The sequence below is a fragment of the Emydura macquarii genome, unplaced genomic scaffold (assembly GCF_026122565.2).
Source record: "Emydura macquarii macquarii isolate MOO-44397 ecotype Brisbane River unplaced genomic scaffold, CSIRO-AGI_Emac_v2 contig_1041, whole genome shotgun sequence".
NCBI classification, from domain to species: Eukaryota; Metazoa; Chordata; order Testudines; family Chelidae; genus Emydura; species Emydura macquarii.
The window spans coordinates 1,625,852-1,647,722 of record NW_027131178.1 but is presented as its reverse complement, the minus strand read 5'-3'; the positions used below and the strand labels follow the sequence as shown (position 1 = coordinate 1,647,722).

General features: G+C 51.8%; 1 protein-coding gene across 1 annotated transcript; it reads right to left on the bottom strand.

Annotated features, from left to right (window-relative positions):
* Positions 1-173: 173 nt before the first annotated feature.
* EFHC1 (EF-hand domain containing 1) lies at positions 174-16,634 on the bottom strand. The gene is made up of 11 exons (XM_067544979.1): positions 16,523-16,634; positions 12,775-12,996; positions 11,087-11,374; positions 10,004-10,153; positions 8,618-8,810; positions 7,995-8,215; positions 5,989-6,129; positions 4,542-4,755; positions 3,751-3,898; positions 2,508-2,721; positions 174-637 (listed from the first exon to the last, which is right to left on the bottom strand). Exons 1-11 carry the CDS (start codon positions 16,583-16,585, stop codon positions 566-568), a joined length of 1,926 nt encoding a protein of 641 aa, XP_067401080.1. The 5' UTR covers positions 16,586-16,634; the 3' UTR covers positions 174-565.
* Positions 16,635-21,871: the final 5,237 nt, after the last annotated feature.

The window sequence follows — 21,871 nt, the reverse complement described above, 5'->3', positions numbered from 1 at the left end:
GCTGGTTATTTGATCTTTCGCTTTAATCCTCAGCTATTCAGACCCCTCAGTGTGTGTATTTAAGGCAGACATGGCCTGCTGGGTTTCAGATACTACAGCATCTCGTATAACGGGCTCTGCTCCGTGACTGGGGGCCCTTCAGCAGCACAAATAATACGTTTTAAAAGGTACCAAGTTGTGTTTTGTATCTCAGAAAACGTATCCCTCCTCAGGCAGGATGCGAGAAAGGACTGGAGCTCTCAGCCCATCCAGTCCACCTCCCTCCCGCCTCAGAGCCCAGAAGGAGAACGTGCTGGAACCAGCTGGATTCATTTCTTTAATATAAAGGAAGCTTTCTCTTCAGGTTTCACTTGTAGACCCAGCATTTGTGGCATTGAGCTGAGTGAGGCAGGAAGCGGCTGGTGTGGGAGGAAGGTGAGTAGGGCTCAGATGAGGTGACTTGATGCTGAAGGGCCAAGCGGGGCTAAATGAAGCAAGGAGGGAGTCCTGAGGTACAGCATTTGAAGAAGTGTCATTTCGACTGGGCCAGTCTTGGCTGGTTTTTGTCTCCCCTTCCAGGGGCCGCTCAGCAGGAGAAAGCTCTGATGAAGTCATGGTAACTGATCTTGTTCTCCCCATGCGAACACAGGCTGATGAGCTGGAAAAGAAACAGCAGTTTGAGGAGAGGAGAGAAGCTGCAAGTACCGTCATGTTTTCTGAAAGGATAAACACAGTGAGCAGTTTCTGTGGGACAGTGCAAAGGGCCCCGTTCTTCCCTGTAGGGAAATAAGCCAGCTATGGGAAAGGAAAATGCAACCGTCACTTTCCCTTATAATAAAGGGCCCTGTTCACTCAGGAGTAAGCTACTCCATGAAGTTTCAGCCTAGCTTCCTCCTCAGTCTAATAGGAAGAAGTCAAAGGTTCCCCATCCTTAGCCCACCCACCTCAGGGGACCCCCAGGACGCGAGAAGGACTCACACGGATGCCCCTTGCCTCTGCTGTCCAGACGCAGCAGATCCCACTGACACAGCTCCTAAGGAACCGTGCTTCCCTGTGACAACAGGTCCTAGACCCTGCCTGAAGGCAGCATAAATGACCAGCCACAGGCTGTACGACTGAGCCTGGGGGCTACTGGGGCCTTTCAGAGGAGAAGTAGGGTTTTTAATGGGGTAATTAGTGTCTCCTTTTTAACACCTTGGGATTATCATAACTCCTTTGAAAGACGTATTCACCCTTTGTCACCTGGGGCCTTGTCTGCACAGTCACTTGTGTGCTGGATACATATCGAGTTAATTATGTCTGGTTTGGAGGTAAATTTTAGCTGCTGCTCAGTGCCTGTTTTTAACCAATGGCTCTGGTGTCTGGTCTAGGGCGCCAGGCACCACACAGCTAGAACGGAGAGACGGCCCTGCGCCTGCCCTGGCTTGGGACTCAAAGGTGGGTTCAATTCCTGGCCTTGGCCTGGGTGACCTTGGGCACGTTATTTAATCTGCTCGGCATCTCAGTTCCCCGGCGTGTCAAATGGGGATAACCCTCCCTCCTTTCTCCCATTATTTTCTGTAAACGCGTCTCCTGCAAAATCTAGCCCAGCCCTGATGATGAAATAACCTTATCGCCTTTGCTGTAATAGCAAATTAACAAGGCCTGCTTGAATGCATCGTTTGAAATCGCGTTAGGCCCTCTGCTCAGTCTAATTTTATGGAGGAAATGGAGGATATCGTCTGCAGGTTTTATACATTTCTCCAGATGGAGACTTTCTGCACTGCAGTCTCTAGCAGATGCAGCAGTGTATGCTGAGGAAGGCCAAACTATAAGTCCAAACAGATATGTTCTGTTTCTTCCCTCACATGCATGGTTCTCGGACCCATTTCCTGCAAGGCAGCCTGTGATCTCTGCTGGCTTCTGCTCATGTCCCTCTAGCTGTATTGCCATTGACCCTTATTAGCTAAGCCCATAAGGTTATCTAGCCTTAGCGGAGGCCTGAGGTGGAGATGGCGGAGAGGACAGGCGGGCTCGGACTTACTGCACCTTCTCAGCAATTCAGCTGGGAGGCTGTATGGAGAGTCGGAAGCATGACTGCGATGCCTATGCCAACATCCACCTGGAGAAAGGCTAGTTACTTGGCTCCCCGTGCTATATTGGCACCTACATGGGATTAGACTTCCCCTGGGGGCTTCTATTTAACACAGCCGGGGGTGACGTGGTTGTCAGCTCAGGGGTGGAATGAATTCCTCCCACCTCTCGCTAGGCCCACTGCCAGACTGTGTGGGTCTCCGCTGCCTCTGCGGCGCTGAGTAGGGCTGCTCTGGGAGGTGCGGGGGTAGCACTGTCTGGTTCATGGCGTTGTCTGGAGAATCGTGCACTGCCAGCAACTAGGCTTGGCTTCCTTCTGTGTGCAGACGGGGAAGCTCCTTTGGAAGAGCCAGGGCAAGTGAGAGAGGGCAGGGCTGTCCGCAATATTACATGGCTCCCAGGTCAACGTTTCTAAAAGCCACACTCCGTTCACGCTGCCCGCGCCTCCTCCTGACCTTGTTAACTAGGGCGTCGCTGACCGGCACGTTGAAGCGGTCGCAGAGGGCAAAGAACTCTGCCTTATCAAGGAACCCGGAGCCATCCTTGTCATGGTGCAGGAACGCCTCCCGCATGCTGCTGTTACTCAAGCAGTTATGGTGCTTCAGCTGCTCTTGAACCTGCTTCACTATCTCCTCCACTTCCTGCCTGCCCGTCCCAGCTGCTAACTGCCTGTGGAGGGAGGAAGGGAGGAAATTACTGCATGTGGAAGTCACGCTTCATGCAGCTGAGCTATGTCCTGTTCTCATTTGTTCCACCAACTAAAATCTCTGGCGGCCAGGCCTGGGTCTGGACTGGACAACTGTTATTCCTGCATCTGTGTGTAATCGGCTTCTAGAGACGCACGTCTTTGAATAACAAGCTCATCTGATTGGTGGACAGGGCACTGGGCTGGAAGGCAGGAGATGAGGGCTAGTCCTCCTTTTGTCTGTGTCATTTTAGAGTGTAAGTTCTTTGGGGCAGAGACTGTCTCATTCTGTGTGTTCATACAGTGCCCAGTGGCCCCATTCTCAACTGCAGCCTCTGTGCTACCATAATAATCAACGGCTGGAGCCCACAAGAGCTTGGAGTGCTGGCGTGGTCTCCCAAGGGATGGGACGGAAGCCCTCGCCCAGGGAGAGGGGAGGTCAGGTCATATAACATGAGGCTGGACAAAGCACTAGAAAACAGGGGAGGGTCCCATCCTTCACAGGCCCAGGAATGGTTCAAATGACCTAATAGCACTGGCCAGAGAGCTGACACTGAGGCTTCTCGTAGTCAGAGTTCACCAGGACGTCGATCCTGGTGCAGTGAGCAGCCGCTCTTTCAGAGCACTGCCGTCCTCCATAGAAGGGCTACTTAACTAAGCTGCAGCACTCAGGGCGAAGCCACTGCCCTCTAAGAGAGATTTCCAGCCCCTGGGCTGTGACAGCCGCAGCTCCGCATTTCTTATGAACGGCCTCAGTGACTTCCTTCTCTCAGTGCCCCAAGGAGGGGTTCCCGGAGTGGAGCAATCAGCTGCTCGGTCATTAGCCAGCAGGACCCAGAGTAACAGGCTACAGAGCGGTACCGCTGGCTAATAAAGATCTACGCAACATTGCACCAGAATGCACAACAGGGGTGCTACTAAAAGTAAATAATACTGCTTTGACCAGCTAAAAGTTGAATGACTTACCAACCCCCCTTCTCCCTGCTTCCCACGTGCTCTCCATTGCAACCTACCTCTCAGCTGCTTGCATTGCTGCTCGGCGAGGGGCAAAGTGATCGCGCAGAGACTGCAGCGTTGCTGCAGGGAAACTCTCGGCGTTGCTTTCCATGTAATTCAAGACGTACTCGTCGGCATCGGTGATGATAAACCTGTGGCCAAACACTGGGCAAACGACAGCACATCAAGCGTGACGTGTGTGCGCGCGTGCGTGCGTCAGGTTACAGACACAGGCGGAGACAAGGTCCCGGCCCCGAGGAACTTACAATGCAAGAGCCTTATCTGAGCAGTTCACGCAGAGTTTTTTTATTCAGTTTTGGTGTAGCAAAAGATCTCAATGAACTCTATAGGCCCTTTGCCTATGAAAGGAGCTACCGAGTAAAGACCTCAGGATTAGGCCCAGAGTAATTATACATTTAGCACTGTCTAGTTTCTAACTTGCTTCAGGCTCAGGGTTATTTTCCTCCATGGACGAACTGATGGGCCATGCTACTGGATTTCAGCGGGCCCAGTGCTCTCCAGCATGAACCCTTACAATGCTGGTATGCTCCAGAACAGCGGCTGCACAAATGCGAAGGAGAGTATAGCGCTCCCTGTATGTATAGTGGGGGCCAGATCACCAGCTAAAATTAAGGGAACGACACCATTTTACACCAGCTGCCGCATTTTACACTAGATCCGGAACAAGTAGTTTGTAGATGGAGGATGTTGTGTGCAAAAATGAAGCCTCAGAACACCCATTTAAACAAGGAGCCTGCTCTAAAGTGGGGATGCTTGAACAACACCGTCAAGCCCGTTCCAGACCTACCTTCCACCGTGGCACCGATGGTGAGGTCTGCTGGCTCGTAATAAACGGGGTTATCTGTAGTGGAGCCTGGCTTGGGGACTTTGGTCTTTCCTAAGTATTTGCCTCCAATCGTGCCTGAATTGCGAACAGGCGGCTCGTAGATGCTGATCATGTCAGTGGAGAGGAAATAGGAGAGGATGAACCGGCGCTTTCTGTCTTCAGCGTTTGGAGATTCCTAGCGAAGGGAAGGACCAGAGTGGTGGGGTGGTCAGGAAACACATACTTGGACATTCAAGATACTTTCCTTGGACACTCACGAATTACTCCTCTGCACCCCAAATCTGGATCTTTCATATTTATACCTGTCTAAGCACCTACAGCACTTGGTCCGAGCACTTGCCTAAAGAAGGCAAGAGAAGCAGCCAGCCTGCTGCACTGTAATAAAAGCATGGCCTACGTTCAAGAGCGGGCTACCGGTGGCTCATCGGACTACTCCCAGCCCAAGGCACTGCTCAGCATGCCTAAGCATGGCAGCATCTGGGCCACAGAGACCGAATTCATTCATTACGTCCACATGCTCAGCGCTCCAAGAGCATGGAGCATCCTGTCTGAAGTGAGTCATACCACAGAGGAGGATTGGCTGTAGAATTAAAGTCTGCACCGCTGTGAGATGTGGATAGATTCCAGCTCCTAACCACAAGCTGAAACCCTCTGAGCACTCCACTGGGATTATGGGTTCAGGTTAAAATTAAATTTGATCTAAGCACTAAATTATGGCCTCCAGGACAAATGCACCAAGAGAGAACAGCCACGGCACACTCCTTAGAATGTGGGAGGGGCAGATATCAGCTGAGCCCCGGGTCGGATAGGAACCACCACTGCCGTTCAAAGGGTCCTTACATCTTACCTCGCCGGGGCCATGCACATGGCAGTGTGAAAAATGCAGTTCCCAACTGGGCTCCCCCGCCAGCTTCCCAGCCTGCAAACTGCCTATAGTTCGGCAGCAACCAGTCCTGCTATAACGAACCACAGCCGGCTTCGGAAGCGGGGATCGCCCAGTGGGAGGAGGCGGCAGCGTGCACAGGTGCGGAAGGCGTTACTGGAAAAAGATGGTGTGATAAGGAACGTGGCGTGGATGTAGGGGGCCGGGACAGATGAAAGAGTAAGGCTTCAGCGGTGCTGCTGCTTATATGAGCACAGATCCAACACCCACTGATTGAAATCAATGGGAGAGTGCTGCAGGCCCATGTAGCATTGTCTGGTCCTGCTTTTACTCTGCCTTTCTGTATTACTGCTTGTCCTAAAGTCAATCCTGGAACACATGGCCGTCCTCAAGCAGAGGGCTGTTCTCTGGTGGCTGTTGGAGATCTTTCTTGTAGTGTTCACCCAGGATAGAAGAGAGCATTTGCTACAAGCCAACAGCAAAGACGCCACTCCCCAAGCGCGCGTTCATGGAACAAGCTCTCACCAGCACAACCTGATAGCGCAGCACCTTGTGGTTGTTCTCTAGCATCTTAATAAAGTTTTTCCTGGGGGGCTGCGGCAGTAGGGAGAAGCAGTTCTGCAGGGAGTCTTCGAGGAAGCCATATCCGTTGTAGGGAGGAATGATCTGCACACAGAAGAGACAGGAGGCACAAGGCGTTACAACTAACACAATGACAGCGACTCGTGGCAATCGTTCTCTGCAGAGAGCATTCTGCCAGCACTGCATGCCTTCCCCAAGGGCAGAGCTGTTTCTCCCAAGGCTGTGACGTTATACCCTGGCCTGACCAGCCAGAAAGCGTGGGCCAGGTCCTCAACTGCTGTAAAGCAGCAGGCCTCCCATGACTTCCGTTACATCAGCTGAGAATCTGACCCTTCGTTTTAAATACTGTGAAAAGAGTCTCTGTAAGAACAAGTCCAAGTTTAAGGACGGAAGGGCCAGCAGATCATCCATTCTGACCTCTTAGCTCCACCATGCCACTCAGCCAACAACCAGAATTAGACCAGTCTACCAACCTGCAAAGGGGCCGGCAGAGCACAGGAGACACTGAGGTGCACCAATCCCCAGCAGCCCCTGAAATGGCAGGGAATTGAGGGCATTGTGGGGTTTCAGCTTTATTGTTGCTCTGACTGCAGATCGAATATGCTCCAGCCAAGAGATGCTTATTTTCCTAGCTGCAAATCCTACAAATTCAGCCTCAGGCTCGAGGGTCAAGCTGGGTTCTTTCCTTTCCAAGCACCGGGGTCAGTAGTTATGCATGCTTGGGGATATTTCTGCAACCCTATTATCTTCAAGGGGGTTGCACCGCTATAACTGATTGAAGCCAGCTAACCAATTCTGTTGACAATCTGGAGCTCGTGACGTAAGCTCCTAAATCACTGAGGCCTAATGGGAGTTAGGAGACTAAATACTTTTGAGGATCTGGGCATTAGGCAGCTTGGAAAATGTTACCCCCAATCACTTTTCAGAGTACAACGGCGCTGTAACACGGCAGCAGCCATGCACATGGAGAATGGGACCAGAATAATTGACTCACCTACTCAATTTGAACACCCTGCTCTTTAAAGGTAATCAAGCTAAGCCGAATTTTCCTGCATGAGCTGTGATGTTAAGCCTTTCTCCACGGCTGGCATAGCATCCTAATGAAATCCCTGGGCTCTCAGGGACTGATCAATGGTCCATCTAGTCCTGTCCTTTCCCCAACACTGACCAGGACCGGACATGTGCTCTTCCCCAATAATGTACCTACTTGTGTGCAAATCTACAATTGTCTTCTTAGCCCAGCTGCTCACCCGGCCCCTGCAGCATGAGAGGTGCTAGCCCCTGCACTTTTTATCCTCGCGAATGTAACTGCATCTACTCTCTTTGGCCCAAAGCCTGAGCTGTTTGTTCAGTTTTCAGGCAGTCTTTACTCCGGCAAACTCCTCCGGAAGTTCGTAGGACTCTACTCACATAGACCATAAAAATGCAGGGCTAACAGGGACTTCAAGTCCCAACTCCTGGGCCAAGGCAGGGCCAAGTAAACCTAGATCATCCCTGACAAACATTTGTCCAACCTGTTCTGAAAAACCTCCAGCGCTGGGGACACGTGACTCATTGCTCCTCTGAGAGGCAGGGCTGCAGAATTTGGCTCTGAGTCAGGACCTCTGGCATCTTGTTCATATCAATATCAACTAAACGTTGTGGGAAAGGCATAGGGTGCTTTCCCCAGCATTAGCAGGTGCGTTTTGCCTTCCTGCTGCTGTCATTCAGCTGTGGAATTAACCGTAGAAGTAGATAGCTATACAGTACTTCACTGCTATGTAGGTTAAGACTCCAGCCCTATTGCCCCTGGCTTTCCCTCTGGCTTCCCCTTAATCTGACCAACACAACATTAGGAGAAAATATTTCTCAAAGTTTTACAATAAGGGCCCGTAGGAGTTCTAAGAGCCTTTGCCTGGTACGGACTGATGGGTTGCTTCCCCCACGCCCTGTGACTTTTCTCCCAGTACCTGTGGCACTTCCTCTGGTGGCTTCTTCTTTACATCCACCGGCTGGCAGTCAGTGATGCCGAACTTCTCGCGATAGAACCGTCGCGTGAACTCATCACAGTCGTAGATGAAGAAGGGGCGTCCCAGGAGGGTGATGGGCTTGCCAACAGCGAAATCTTTGACAGTGTACCACTCCAGAACCTCCTGATCAGAGAACTCCAGCACACAGCGTGGGAAGGCTTCTGGGGGAAGATTGGGGTAGAAAAGGCAGCTCAGGTAGCTAGAGGGTAATCTATCTTACTGCATACAAAGCAAGACATGAGAAAAGCCTGTCTGTATGTGAAAGGTATAAATAGCTTGAGTGGGATGATGGAGGAATGATGGAGATGTTGCATTGCTTTGGTAAATCAGCAGCAAAAGGTTAAATGTTTTAAAACCGATAGAGATTGTTTCTGGTGTCAGCGATGGAAAGAAATTCTAAACTCCACAAAGGTTCCTGAGATGAAATTATATAGACAGTATATTTATAATATGAGACACACATGCCCTGCCCGTGTCCTCCCACCTGTGCTCACATACACACACAATCTCTCTGTCCCCCCTGTGGCCAGAAAATGGGTAAAACTGCAAGCACAAACTCTTACTCATCTTGTCCACAAAGGTTTTAGGCAAGCGCTGGCGTTTGATCAGCACCGGGAAAGGGTCCCTGCCATCATTGCGCTCATGGAGTTCCCGAACCTCCACTGTGTCGTCCGCCAGGTAGTAATGGATGATGAAAGGCCGGTTCTCGCCAAACATGTTCTTGGTGTCATCCCATATGGCGTAGAAGCGAAGGACCTGCAGGTGTTAGTGAGCCAAGCAAGGGCTGTGAACCCAATGTGAAACCAACATGTGCCCTGTCTGGATTAGGCCAGTACAGTTTGGGGACTGTGTGTGCAGAACATCCAGCCTGGAGCACCCCAGGGCCAGGTTGCCCATGTTAAGCACTGGTGAGACACGCCATGGAATCCTGCACTCATTGCTGGGACCTATGGTCAGTGAGTCAGGGAGGGAGGCAGTGCAGAGAAGAGAAGCAGAAATGATTCAACGGCTGGAGGGTTTTGACTAGAAGACCCAAAGAAAACTAGCTGGGCTACGCAGCAGCTCTGGGGAAAGAAGACTCATCTACAACTAGCTGAAGCAGCAAGGAGGAACAGGAATAGTTCATGGCGTAGGCTGAAGAAAGTACCCAAAGGAAATATTGGGGAAAAAGGCCCTAGCACTGAGCTGTATCAGTGCTTAAGCAGAACGCAGGGACATTAATAACTAGGCTGAACAAAGCTCTAGAGAATAACAATCTGGCACTGGCCCCAGGATATGGACTAGCTGATTCAACGGGACTTGAATCGTGACCATTTCATGACAGAACTTCCTTCCACCCCAGAAATCAGCAGACACAAGGGGCAGGGATACTGCTCTCAATCGTCAGGCTGCCTAAACACTACATCTCTGGTGGGGCTGTGGTTTATTTACCCCAGAGGTCAAAATAATCACACAGAGACGGATATTTGCAATGCAACATTATCACCCACTGGGGTAGCAGCTAGCTGCAGAGCTGGGTTATAAAGCTCCTTTCATAACAGCAGATGTGAACCCAGGAGTCTTCAGGCGCCAAACAGTCACTGCCCCTCACTGAGGCAGGCGGTTGGTTACCCCACCTGGATATAAGGCTTTCTGGAGAGAGAGAGAGGATCTAGAGTGTGGGCTGAGCTGTTCTGAAGGAGGAACTCTAGAAGCAGCCAAGCCCAGGAGAAGGTATAAGCTGGACTTCATATTCTTGCTTTGTTGATTTTTTTTTGTTAACAAAGGCAGGCCCCAGCAAAGGGAGATGCATTTGGACTCTGCACAATGTGTGGACTGTATTTGTGGAGCAGATTAGGAAAGGCACTGCTCATACGACACGCATACAGGTACTTTCCTGAAACATCCTGAATTACAAACATGCATAGGGAACGACCCACCTCAAGGACAGACACCTGTGCCCCACTCACTTGTTTGTCAAAGGTCAGAAACTGTCTGAACTGGTCGAAGTCTGACGGTGTGACATACATGCGCACGGGCATCTTCCGGAGCTCCGTGTATGGGTCGAAAATCATTTTCTCTGGGGGGTTTAGTTCAATTCCTTGGCTCTCCAGAAATACCTAGGGAAGTAGTCTGGGCTATTAGTGCTGCGATGGATTCTTAGGAGGCAAGGAAATTAGTGGGGTGGGTTTGGGAAGGTGGCAAGAGACTGTAAATTCACTGTTTGCAGTTGAACCTAGGCCACATTCTCATTGTGCTAGGTGCTGTACAATAATCATAGACTTTAAGGTCAGAAGAGACCATCATTATCATATCATCATCATCATTCATAATTAATACAGGTTTTAACTGTCAGTTGCCTCTTTGTTGTCACGGACCTTTCGGATCTCACTGCAGGCCAAATCTTGAAATCCTGCCTCAGGTTAGACTCAGACAAACCTCCCATTGGCTCCCATGCTGGGCATTTTGCCTGAGAAAAGACTGAAGAAGGACTTCAGGTCTTGTCCCTCTATGTTTCTTTTACAAATCGAGAGGGTGAGTCTCTATTTTTCAATGGGATTTTTTGGTTTAATTTGCAATCCCCCTGGAAGGCGCCAGCTATGAAAAGCAGAGTGCTATTTCTGTGCTCCTGTCACTCAGCCGAGAGAGTCTCTGCAGCCAATGGGACCGCTCACCTGCTTATGTCACCAGGATTTAGCCCAGAACACATGCAGTGCGGGAAGCAGTAGCACAAGCTTCCTCACCAGGGAAATGGTGTCAGAAGGTCATGAGTGAACACCCCACCCTTCCCGTGGTCTTATGTGGGTTGGGGGCGCAGTATGGAAAAGGCTGAGAATCCCTGATCTTACACTCATTTGTGTGCTAGGACTAGGCAGAGCTCAAAGTATTTGAACTGCTTTACACATAAAAATGGACTAGACCAAACACTGGAGCCTCGGCTGTAAGGAAAAATCCTGCATGGCTGGGAACAGATGAGGGATTCTAGTAAGCCCTGCCCATCGCTAACTCTTAGGATTCTCTTAGTTGGCTAGTTCTCTGCACCCCCGATGCACCTGTGTGAACGGGTCGCAGTCCACTATGCGGAAAGTCTTGCCATAGATGGTGATGTTCATGCCCCGATTCAGATCTTTCCAGTGGTAATGGTCCCCAACGTCATTCTTAGGTATCCGCTGGCGTTTGATGAGCTTGCCCTGAGGAATACCAGAGTTCTCCACAACGGGCTCCATGACGGACATGCTGTCGTCCTCCAAGTAGTAATAAATGCCCACTTGGCGGATACGGAAATGCTCTTCTGTAGATATGGGAACATCTTCTTGGAAATAGGCATCAAACTTCAACACCTGCAACGGGGGAAGGACCCCGGAAGGAGAGAAGGAACTGACTTGAGTGAAGGGATTTGTTAATCAAACACCTTATTAATGTTTGCCCTGTGCTTTGACAACATGGATCATTGGGATTATTATTTATCCCGCGCAGAGTCTGACTATGAACTGACAGCAAGAGCATGACGGGAGCTTTTGTTGCTGATGGTTTTTCTAAAGCCCAATATTTTGTAAGATTTTTCCCTTGTAGGAAGCACCCAGGGCCCAAGTGTAAATAGCTGGAATAAACGTAGCACCTGCCCCCGGAAGGATCTCCAAGGCCTTTTCATCCCTGGGCCCCACCTGGCAAGTTACTGAGCACTCCAGTTCCCGGAGACTTTGCTTACTGACATACACGAGCTTCTGTAACACACTCAGCCCTGCAGAGTCAATGCGGCTGCCGCTCTCCCAGTGAGGGAAGCCATTCTCATTCTCGGGCTGCATTGCTGAAGAAGTTGGCCGTGTCCTAATGGATTTTAGAATCTGCCTCACTCTCCTGCAGTTGCATTTACTCTGCAGGCTGACACCCAGAGCCAGACTCTGTGTGGGGAGAGAGGGGTCAGGGCAGCAGGCGACTGTCCTGTCTTGGGCACCCTGCACAAGTGCAGCCACAGTTACCGTTCCTGTGCTTGGGCGAGGCACAAGGAATGTTCCCTCCAGAGGCTCCGGGGGTTGAACGTTTCCCCAAAAGGGGTGTGGAGTAGCTAGGGCCATGGCCCTACATCAGCCCACAGACCTGGCCAGGCATGCTGTGGGAAGCAGATGGTGCCACCCGAAAAAGCTGGCACCGCCTACGTGTTCCCCCTTGTGCTCTGGGTGCTCAGAGAGGGATCGCAACTTACTGGAGCATAAACCCTCCCAAGCTCTGCAAGGGGTTGTGCAGCAAGTTCCTTAAGGTCACCATCAGGCCCTAAGCCGATACGATGACAACGACTAACGCAGGAAGTGTATGTGGGGCAGTATGGGCACCAGGATGCTGTGGTGATGAGCACCCTAGCTGACAGCTAGATGGACAGGAGATGCCCCCTTTGCAGGGGCCCTGTAGGAGATAGGCACTGTAGGCAGCTCCAGCATAATTTTGGAAGGAGAACGTGAGCAATGGTTATAAAGTGAAGCTTCCAGTGTTAATCCAAGTTCTCGTTACACTGCGGCTGGAAATGGCATTGCATAGCCCGGGGGAATGTTTTATAACGTTTACTTATTGTAATCCTTTTCCCCAGCAAAGAAAGCCTCTTTCAATCAAGACTTCAGTTGCCTATGACTAAGAACTACGCCATGTGGAAAATACATTCTATGCTGTCTGTTCCCTGACCCCTGGACTTCACTGCTCACGGCTGTGGGTTTGCCTAGCAGTACTCCAGGAATAAGGCTCTCTGTACCTTTTTGTCAAACGCCACGTGTGCTGGAATGAAGTCGGAAGGTGGGGCCTGCTTGGCTTGCCCATAGGTCAGCGTGGGTCTCTTGTTGGACAGTTCGTCTAATTCGGCCTGGGACAGCTGGTTCACATGGAGTCGCTCCCTGCCTATCCCCACCGTCGGTAGCCGAGAACAGGCAAAGCCATTCCGATAGCCCAACGTCTGGGAGCGGTGGAAAGCTGATTTCTAAGGAAAGCAATTCAGCCATTAAAACACAGCCTGGCACCTGCTAGATCTTGATGCACACAGCAAATTCTCTCATCGAAAAACAGCACAAGGCGTCAAATAGTCTGAAAAACGGCAGGGCATTTTACTGTAATTTCTTGCAACAATTATTAATTTAACCTTTCCTGGTCCCACTCAGCTGAAAGAGGTTGCAAAGAGGATAGGTGTTTTGTGGAGCAGGCACTGGACTGGAACTCAGGAGATCAGGGAAGATAGACTTCAGATCCTCCTGCTCCAAAAGCCCCTCCCATTTAATCTAAAGGAGAATCTCAATTCGTTTTTAGCAGTATAGAGCCTCTGACACACTGATGAGCACTTGTAATACCCTGCCATAGAAGGAGGTGGGAACCAGGGCCTTACAATAAATGGAGAGAAAACACTTTCCTAGCCCCAAATTTGCCATCACTTCAGTCTTGTACATGTGAACAAAATACCCCGTGGTTAAACCTCTACGCCTGTTTATAAGGTACCATTTTTCCTTAAGCCAAATACAGTGGCCTCTGCCAGCACTGCTTTGGACAGAGCAACAGTGAAGCACGAAGGTTTATTTGAGGGAAGTTAATGGAAGGTTGTATAAATATTATACTTGCCGCAGACTAACGATTTCATGGCAGTAAATAAATGCCAGGCAAAGCGGAGGTGTTTGTGGGAAAGACAGCTGAGACAAAACCAAGAAGCTTATCTTTAAAGAGGGGGAGGGGGCAACAATCCTGTGACCAAGGGCAGTGTATTGGGGCCAGATCCTGCAGCCCTTAACGGGCTTTTAAAAAGTCCACTAGGCGCCTATCTGCATGCTTAGGCCCCAGATGCCTGTCCAGAGGCTGGCCCACAAGGCCTGCCAGTGACGTTACTAGGACAATGACGTGTGTGTGACTCCCAGATCAGAACTCACGTACCAAATGACTGGTGTGAATTTAAAGAGACAGCCCCAAATGTAAACGACCATGTCCGGGCTCAGCGATGCCAGCACATAGCTGCAGGAACGCCATTGATGCCAGTGTTCTTCTGTTTGCCCGTTTGGAGCTTGTTCTCCCCCTAAATCAGCACAGTGATCATCTTTTGCCTTCCTAGTGAAAATCGCTGCCAGCAGCTCAGCCCTTTAATAATAAACCATCTGGCCAAATCCTACTCCTGGTGGCTGTTTTTCTAAAAGCTGTGCTCTAGTGCAAACAGAAATTAATTCAGCAAAGGTCTCTGGCCTGTGTTATACAGGAGGTCAGACTAGGGGACCTTCTGGCCTACGAATCTAGAAGTCAGTATGAATTACACCAGTTGCCCTGCTGACGTCAATGGAACTAATCACATGAGTAGGGCAAGCAGGAGTTCTAAGGGACGCAGTCAAAAAACATTTGGCTAAGGAAATAGATTTGCATTTCAAACTTTTAAGGTGCTATAAACAATAGCAAAGAAAAATATTTAACTGCTGAAAGAGCCGGGACAGAGACCCATTAACTGTCTGTCTGGTGCGGGGGCAAGGAGTGACAGTTCTTCACTTATCACTGAATCGCTGACTTCTCACTGGTTTGTCAAACAGGTTGATTGGACTGTGCGCTTCAGGCTGCAATTGGCCAATCATTGCACACTGAGCTGCGCCCTGTGTTGCCACGAAAATCATTATAATCCAGGCAAAAGAGAAAAAAGTGGAGGAGTGATTAACAAGGGTCCTAGGAGCCCAGCAAGGACTAGCGGGGAAATCAGGCCCCACTGCGGGACATTGAGTTTCAAAAGGAGTATGAGGGTAACCAATCAGCAGTACTGGGGTTATCAGGAGTATCACTGGGGGTATGAAGAGTTAGCATCAGACCCTTCAATGCTATCGTTCCCTATTAGGGGTAGGGGGACGCGGGTATCCAACCGGTGGGTTGGAGAGCAGTTGGAAGGGTATCTGGGGGACACTATAGCCCAGTAGGGGGCATTGGGCTCCCATGGAGGGATCAGGGAGGCATGGGGTCACTGTCTTGGAGTATCAGGCCCCAGGTGGGTATCAGAAGGACACAGAGATATCAGGCACCATGGGGCACAGAGGTACTTGTCCTGGGGATATCAGTTTATCATAGGAATATCAGGAGGCGATGGGATCCCTTCCATAGCAAGGAGGGTACGGGGTCCCATAAGAGTATGAGGACAGCATGGGACTACTGGTTCCAAGACTATTGGGAAGGCACAGGGATCCCTGTACTGGGGTATCAGTTGCCATGGGGTACTGCACTGGTTCCTATGCGGGGTATTGTGAGGACACAGGGATCCCTCTGTCAGGCCCTATGAGGGCATCAGAAGGGCACAGGGGTTCCTGATCTGTGGCATTGGCCTGGGGATATCAGGTCTTGCGGGGGTCTTCCTGTTGTGGGGAGGGATCAGTTTACAGACGGCAGGGATTGGTTTGGGGGTATTGGGTCTCGGGGGGGGGGATAACAGAAGGGCATGGGGATCCAGTCCTGGGGGGGAGGGGGGTTCATTCTTGGGGTCTCCAGAATTCCAGGCCCGTGGGGAGTCAGGTCCCGGGTGGGGACTGGAAGGGCATGGGGATCCAGTCCCAGGGGTATTGTTTTGGGGGTATCCTGTCCTAGAGGGGAAAAGCTCCCAGGGGGATTCGGAGAGCATGGGGATCTGGTCCCCAGGGGGCGGGAGGGATCTGGGGTCAGGGTATTGGGTCCCAGGGGGCTATCAGGAGGGCTCAGATCTCTGGTATATCAGTCCGGCAGTATTGGTCCCAAGGGGACAGGGTGAAGAATGCTGTCTAGAAATGGCATGGGGATCCGATCCCAGGATGGCTATTGGGTCTTGGGGCAGGGGGAATGCTGTCAAGGGGTTGGGGGAGTGTCACATCAGGGGGCGGGGGATGTTGGGAGGGCACAGGGATCGGGTCCTGTGGGATATCGTTCTGGGGGTATACAGTCCCAGGGGGATCAGGTCCCAAGCGAGGGGATGCGGAAGGGCAGGGGCATCCGGACCATGGGGGTATCAGGTCCAAGGGGTCCTGTCCCAGGGTCGGCTGTATCGGGTCCTAGAGGGGGGGGGCGTTCTATCGAGCGGGCCTGGGGATCCAGTCCCGGGGAGTATCAGTCTGGGGGTATCCGGGCTTGGGGGGGAGAGGGACCCGGAATCGGGAGGACATAGGGATACGATCCTGACTGGTATCAGCTCCCGGAGTCAGGGGTATCGGGTCCCAGGGGTATCGTCCGGGGGGGGGGGGGGGGATCCTGGATGGGGATCCTGTCGAGGGATATCGGATCCCAGGGGCGGGTATCGGGTCGGGGGGGGTCGGGTATCGGGGCTGGATCCTGTTCCGGGGGGATGATCAGGAGGCACGGGGATCGGGCCGGGGTATCGGATCCTGGGGGGCGGGGATCGGGCCGGGGGATCGGGGGGGGGGGGGCGGGGATCGATCCGGGGGTATAGGGTCCGGGGGGGGCGGGGATCGATCCGGGGGTATCGGATCCCGGGGGGGGGGCGGGGATCGATCCGGGGGGGCACTGCGTCGCCTTACCGTGGGGTCGCTGAAGGCGCTGCCCGGCAGCAGGGGCAGCCCCTGGACGGGACGGGCGCTCATGGCGAGCGGGCAGCTCGGGTCCCCAGCCTGCCCCGGCGCCCGGCAACGCCGCCTGTCTCCCTGGCAACCGAAAACATTCCAGCGCGCGCAGCCTCCCAAGGGATGCAGACGGTGCCTCTGGGCATGCGCGCTGGGGGCGGGCGGGGGCCTGGTGCGAGGAGGAGGGGGCGGGGCAGCCTCACCTCGTGCCGAGGTGCAGCATCGGCTGGTCCTCCCAGCCGCGCGGGCGTGCGTGGAGGGGCCTCTTCTGGGCCGGGGCTGGGGGCCATCCGGGCCCCATTGCACCCTGGGGTAGCCAGTCCCTGCCCCAGGGGGTGTGCACAACGTCCCCTTCCAACTTCTGGGGCCAGGGGGGTTATGCCCCCCCATGCACCATTGCAGCCACGATTCCTTGGGTGGCTAGAACCTCTGCCCTGTCATCTCCCTACCTGATCCCGTCCCCGCAATCAGCACCCCCTTTGCACCATCTACCCCATTTCACGCACTCTCTTCACCCCCAAAGGGCATCTGCGCAGCAGTGACCAGATCTTCAATGGGAAAAACCGGGATAGCTGCAGCATGGGTAGGGCCAAAGGGGTGCATTGGGAGGAGGTGGGGGGTTGTTACCTGGGACAACATCCCCCCATCTTCCCACACAGTGAGTGAGCAGCCAGGCTGGCTTGGGGACTCATTGCAGAAAGGGGCGGGGGCTGGCAGGGGAAATATTTGAGGGTGCATAGGGCCGAGTGACAACATGCAACCACTCTCTGAGGGAAGGTCCTTACTGTGCACAGGCACTTAGCCTGCCTGTCACCAGAGCAGTCGGCTAATGGCTACTACAGCCTGCAGGGCTGCAAAGGTTAGAAAACATGGACAAAATACAATGGGCTGTCAGGACAGGCACTGACGACTGGGACATTCCTGATCTTCAAGGACACACAGTCACCTTCATGGACCTCCAGCAAAACCTGAGAAGATGCCCAAACCATTGCTCTAACAGTGCAAATGTATAATAAAATGCAGACACGCTTAGCAATGCGTTTCAATGAGCTGCACTGGAAGCATTTTAAGGCAAAATCTTTATTGCCTCAACATCCGTCTTGCTGTAAAACCCACTCTGGCTTCTCTCTCAGCAAAAGGTCAGCTACTGTGACGAAGGAAGGATTTTCTGCTCTGTATGATTTTGTACCATAAAGACAATGTTTTTGGGGAGAGGGAAAGGGGAGGCTGAACTTTAAAAACAATCTGGCACCTATTTCTTTCATACCATTGACCTTTAATTCCTTAAAAGGCAGATGGTTACCTGAACTGCACCGTGGTTGTTTCAGAACCTCAAGGCAGCAGTAGGATCTATCTGTCCGTTTGTGACACGCTATACCCATGTGCGCCTTTATGGTGTGATTTGTGTTTCATTCATGTTCACCCTTACAGTGAAACTGTGTATGGTCTAATGCAAAGTACGCCATGAAAGGTGTTTTTGGAATGCTCATGACATATTGAACATTATTGTTGTGGTAGCATGTTCCCTGCAATATCATCCATGTGTACAGATATGCAACCCTGCTATGGGATAGCCCCAAATGTGTCTCACCTGGCTTGAGTAGATGCAGACAAGCACAAAGCTGTGTTTCCACGCCCAGCAGAGGCATGCCTACAGGAACAATGGACTGGCCTAAGCACTTTGGCCCACGAGGGAAAACTCACGCCCATTGCCAGACATGGACGATCACCTGACCCTACGGGGTGTCGAGGAAACTTGTTAAAAAGCGAGAGGCATCTTTGTCTTGGGCGCTCCCTTGGAATCTATCTCCCAAGCAACATCAAAGACTGGCACCTACCCACGGGGGGCGGGGGGTAGGGGGGTCAGGGAGGAGAGCTGATTGCCAGACGCATTACAACCAGCCTGTGTGGTAAGCCAACGTCATAGATTGAAAGAGACTGAAATGTTAATCTTAGTTCACAAGGCAAGTTATCTTTTAGTTGATTGTGACTAACTCCTTGATTTATGTTAATCTGACTTGGATTCACTTAAAATCCTGCTGTAATCATTAAATGTATTTCTTTGTTTTATCTAAAACAGTGCATGTAGACTGAGTATGTGCAGAGACCTCACTTAGTGTGACAGAGCTGGTGCATAGCAATTTCTTTGATGAATTGACAGACAAATGTAAATGGGCTTGCAGGGGGCAGTGTACAGCACTGAACTCTGCAAGACGGCAGGTCCCGGGGTTGCATCTGGGCCTGGGGGTGTTTGCTGGGGGTCTATCCCATGAGTGGGTGGCCAGAAGCGCTCCATCACTAGGCCAGGGACCGATTACTCACAGGAGGCCAGGCGTGGGCTGACCCAGGATTGGGTGATTCACACAGCAAAGCAGGGTAAACAGGGGTCCAGGAGTGAGGAATTGGGGTGACACAGCTACACACCAGTCCAGAGTGCAGAGGGAGAACAGTGGTGCAGTGAGCAGTGTATACGCACAGCTTGTTGCTCTGAATGAGGTTCACACTTTGAGCACTGGTATTGGTGATTTTAAATGAGCCTTAAGTGCAGTGGCTAAGAACAGTCAGGAGGAGATCACAGCTTGTTTATTTTGGGAGAGGGAAATAAGCATAGAGAAACATGGAGATGTCTGGCAGTGAGGCAACTACAAAATTGGAGATCACTCGGCTACAAGCCCAAGAGAAAGAGAGAGAACGTGAGTTCCAAAAAGTGGCAAGCAGAAATGAAGCTTAAAGAAGCAGCCCAGGCCAGGGAAACTGAGGAAGCCACCCACAGACTTGCTTTGGAGTTAAAGCAGCAAGAGGCACTTGCAGCCAGGGAAACTGAGGAAGCTGTACACAGATGTGCCACGAAGTTAAAGCAGCAGGAAGCAACTTTTGCTTCAACCAGAGAAGCTGCAGAGAGAGCCAAAGAAGCTGAGCAGAAAATCAGAGAAGCTGAAGAAAGAGCCAGCCAGAGAATCATGGCGGACAAAGAGAGAGAGAAAATACCAGCTGGAGATGATGGACAGACATGGGAGCATCCCAGGTGTTCCTATGTCCCCAGAGTCTCCTTCCACACCTAAGCCGCCAGCTTTGATAAGCTGTGTCCTGCTTACAAAGAGACAGCCTGCATCCAGGAGTACTTCACTACTTCTGAAAAGCTTTGTGCAGTTCACAAGATTCCTGAGGAGCAGAAAGCTCCCACTCTCACAGCAAAGTTGTCGGGCAAAGCTTTGCCTGCGTTGAGGAGGCTTTAAGGTCTGCTGCATTTAAGAGCGCTGTCTTGCAAAGGTTTCAGGTTACATCTGAAGCGTACAGAGTGAAATTTAGGAGTCTTAACAAGGCTAAAGGCATGACATAGCGAATGTGCCTATAAATGATGTGATTTATTGAAGACGTGGATCAAGGATCCACATGTATGACCAGCTCTTCGACTTCATGGTGCAAGAGCCATTTCTGAGCATGCATACAGATGATGTGGGGAACAGCCTGTGGGATAAGAATGTGAAATCTGTGATAGAAATGGCTGCAATGGCAGATGCCTTTGAGCAGACACGGATGTCTATGGGTCATGAGCCTCAGAGGGAGAGGCAGAGACCCTGTTCTAAAGGGGGACCCCATTTTCTCCTGGGAAGAAGGCGGGGACTGGGAAGGCAAACGATCGCCCCCTAGAAGCTCTGTCTCTCCTAGAAAAACCCAGCACAACTCACCTATGAAAGGGAAGGATCCAAGATGTTACACTTGAACTCCACTGAGCATATAAAAACCAGTGCCCAGAGCTGACAGGGATTATTCCCCCCAACCCAAGTGAATGCAGTGATTCTAGAGCCTGAGGCCCAGGAGGCATCCACCCACCCCCATTTTCATGCTCGGATTTGTGGGAATTATGGGCGCAGAGGGGAGTAGGAGTTTCTGAGAGATATCAAGATAAAGGGCAGGGAGGCTGTGTGATGGAGGGACACAGGAACGCAACTTTCTCTAGTCAGGCCAGGCTGGGTCCTAGAGGGGGACATGTTACATGGCTGGGAAGCATGGATCCAAGTAGTGGGAGGGGGCAGGATCTGTGTGCCCATAGCTAGGGTGCACATACAGTGTGACGGCTGGACAAGATCCCCACCGAACTGCTGCTTGGAAATGACTTTCCACGGGGGGCTAGGGCAAGCAGGGTGGTGACCTGCAGCGGCGAGGAATACCATGCTGAGAGCCCAGGAGACGGGGGTTAAACCCCAGGAGTTACGGTGGAGGAGGCCGGCCTGTCTCCTGGTAGGGGGAGGGCTGAGGCTGGCTCCTACCTGCCAGAGGGGGAGGGAATGGCCCCTGTCATCGCGAAACCAGTCCCTGAGGTGAGCTGGCAGCAGGTTGAGCTGGACAAGGGGCAGGTATCGCTCTGCAGGGCATGGAGGACTGTGTCCCAGAGCGGCCTCCAGAGAAGGAAGCTAGGAAGAATTGGTGGGGGTGCAGGACTGTCTCCTCACTGGGGAGGCAATGCCCAGGACCAAGTGGCGGATTCAGGATCGTTGCACCCTGATACTCAGCCTTGGCTGAGATTTCGAGAGGGAGTTGTGTGGCTGGCTTGCCGGAAGGGAGAAGACACACGATTGTCCCCTCGGGTATAAAAGAGGAGGTGACAGAGAGCGCCCAAACTCCTGCCCCGGGTTTTCAGGATGCTCACCCTGATGGGCTGGTGGAAATTAACTCTGCCTCTTTAAGACAGAAGTATCCAGTTTCCACTGCACAAGAAGCTGCCTGTGAGTATTGGAAGCAGCTTGCTGGCAGGAGGGAGGGGAAAGTTCCCCAGGCAGGTAACACACAGGAAGCACCTGGGTTGCTCCATACACAAGCTGCAGACATTCCCAGCCCAGAAAGAACACATGCTAACCCTTTAGAGAAAGGGGGTGGGAAAGAATGCAGTGCTGGGGGTGAAGACCACAAGGAAGGAGAGGGAGCATAGTTCTGGGGCTGAGCCACAAAGGTCCAACTGGCCTGCAGGATTCCCCCCAAACTCTTAGTCTGCAGAAGAGAAGAATGGGGGGGAAACACTAGATTTGATAGCAGCCTTTAACTACACTGAAAGGGGTTCATGGAGCTAGGCTGTTCTCAGTGGTGGCAGATGACAGAACAAGGAGCAATGGTCTCAAGTTGCAGTGTAGGAGGTCTAGGATGGATATTAGGAAAACTTTTTTAACTAGGAAGCACTGGAATGGGTTACCTAGGGAGGTGGTGGAATTCCATTTTTAGAGATTTTTGGCTGCGGCTTGACAAAGCCCTGGCTGGGATGATTTAGCTGAGGTTAGTCCTGCTTTGATTGGACTAATGACCTCCTGAGGT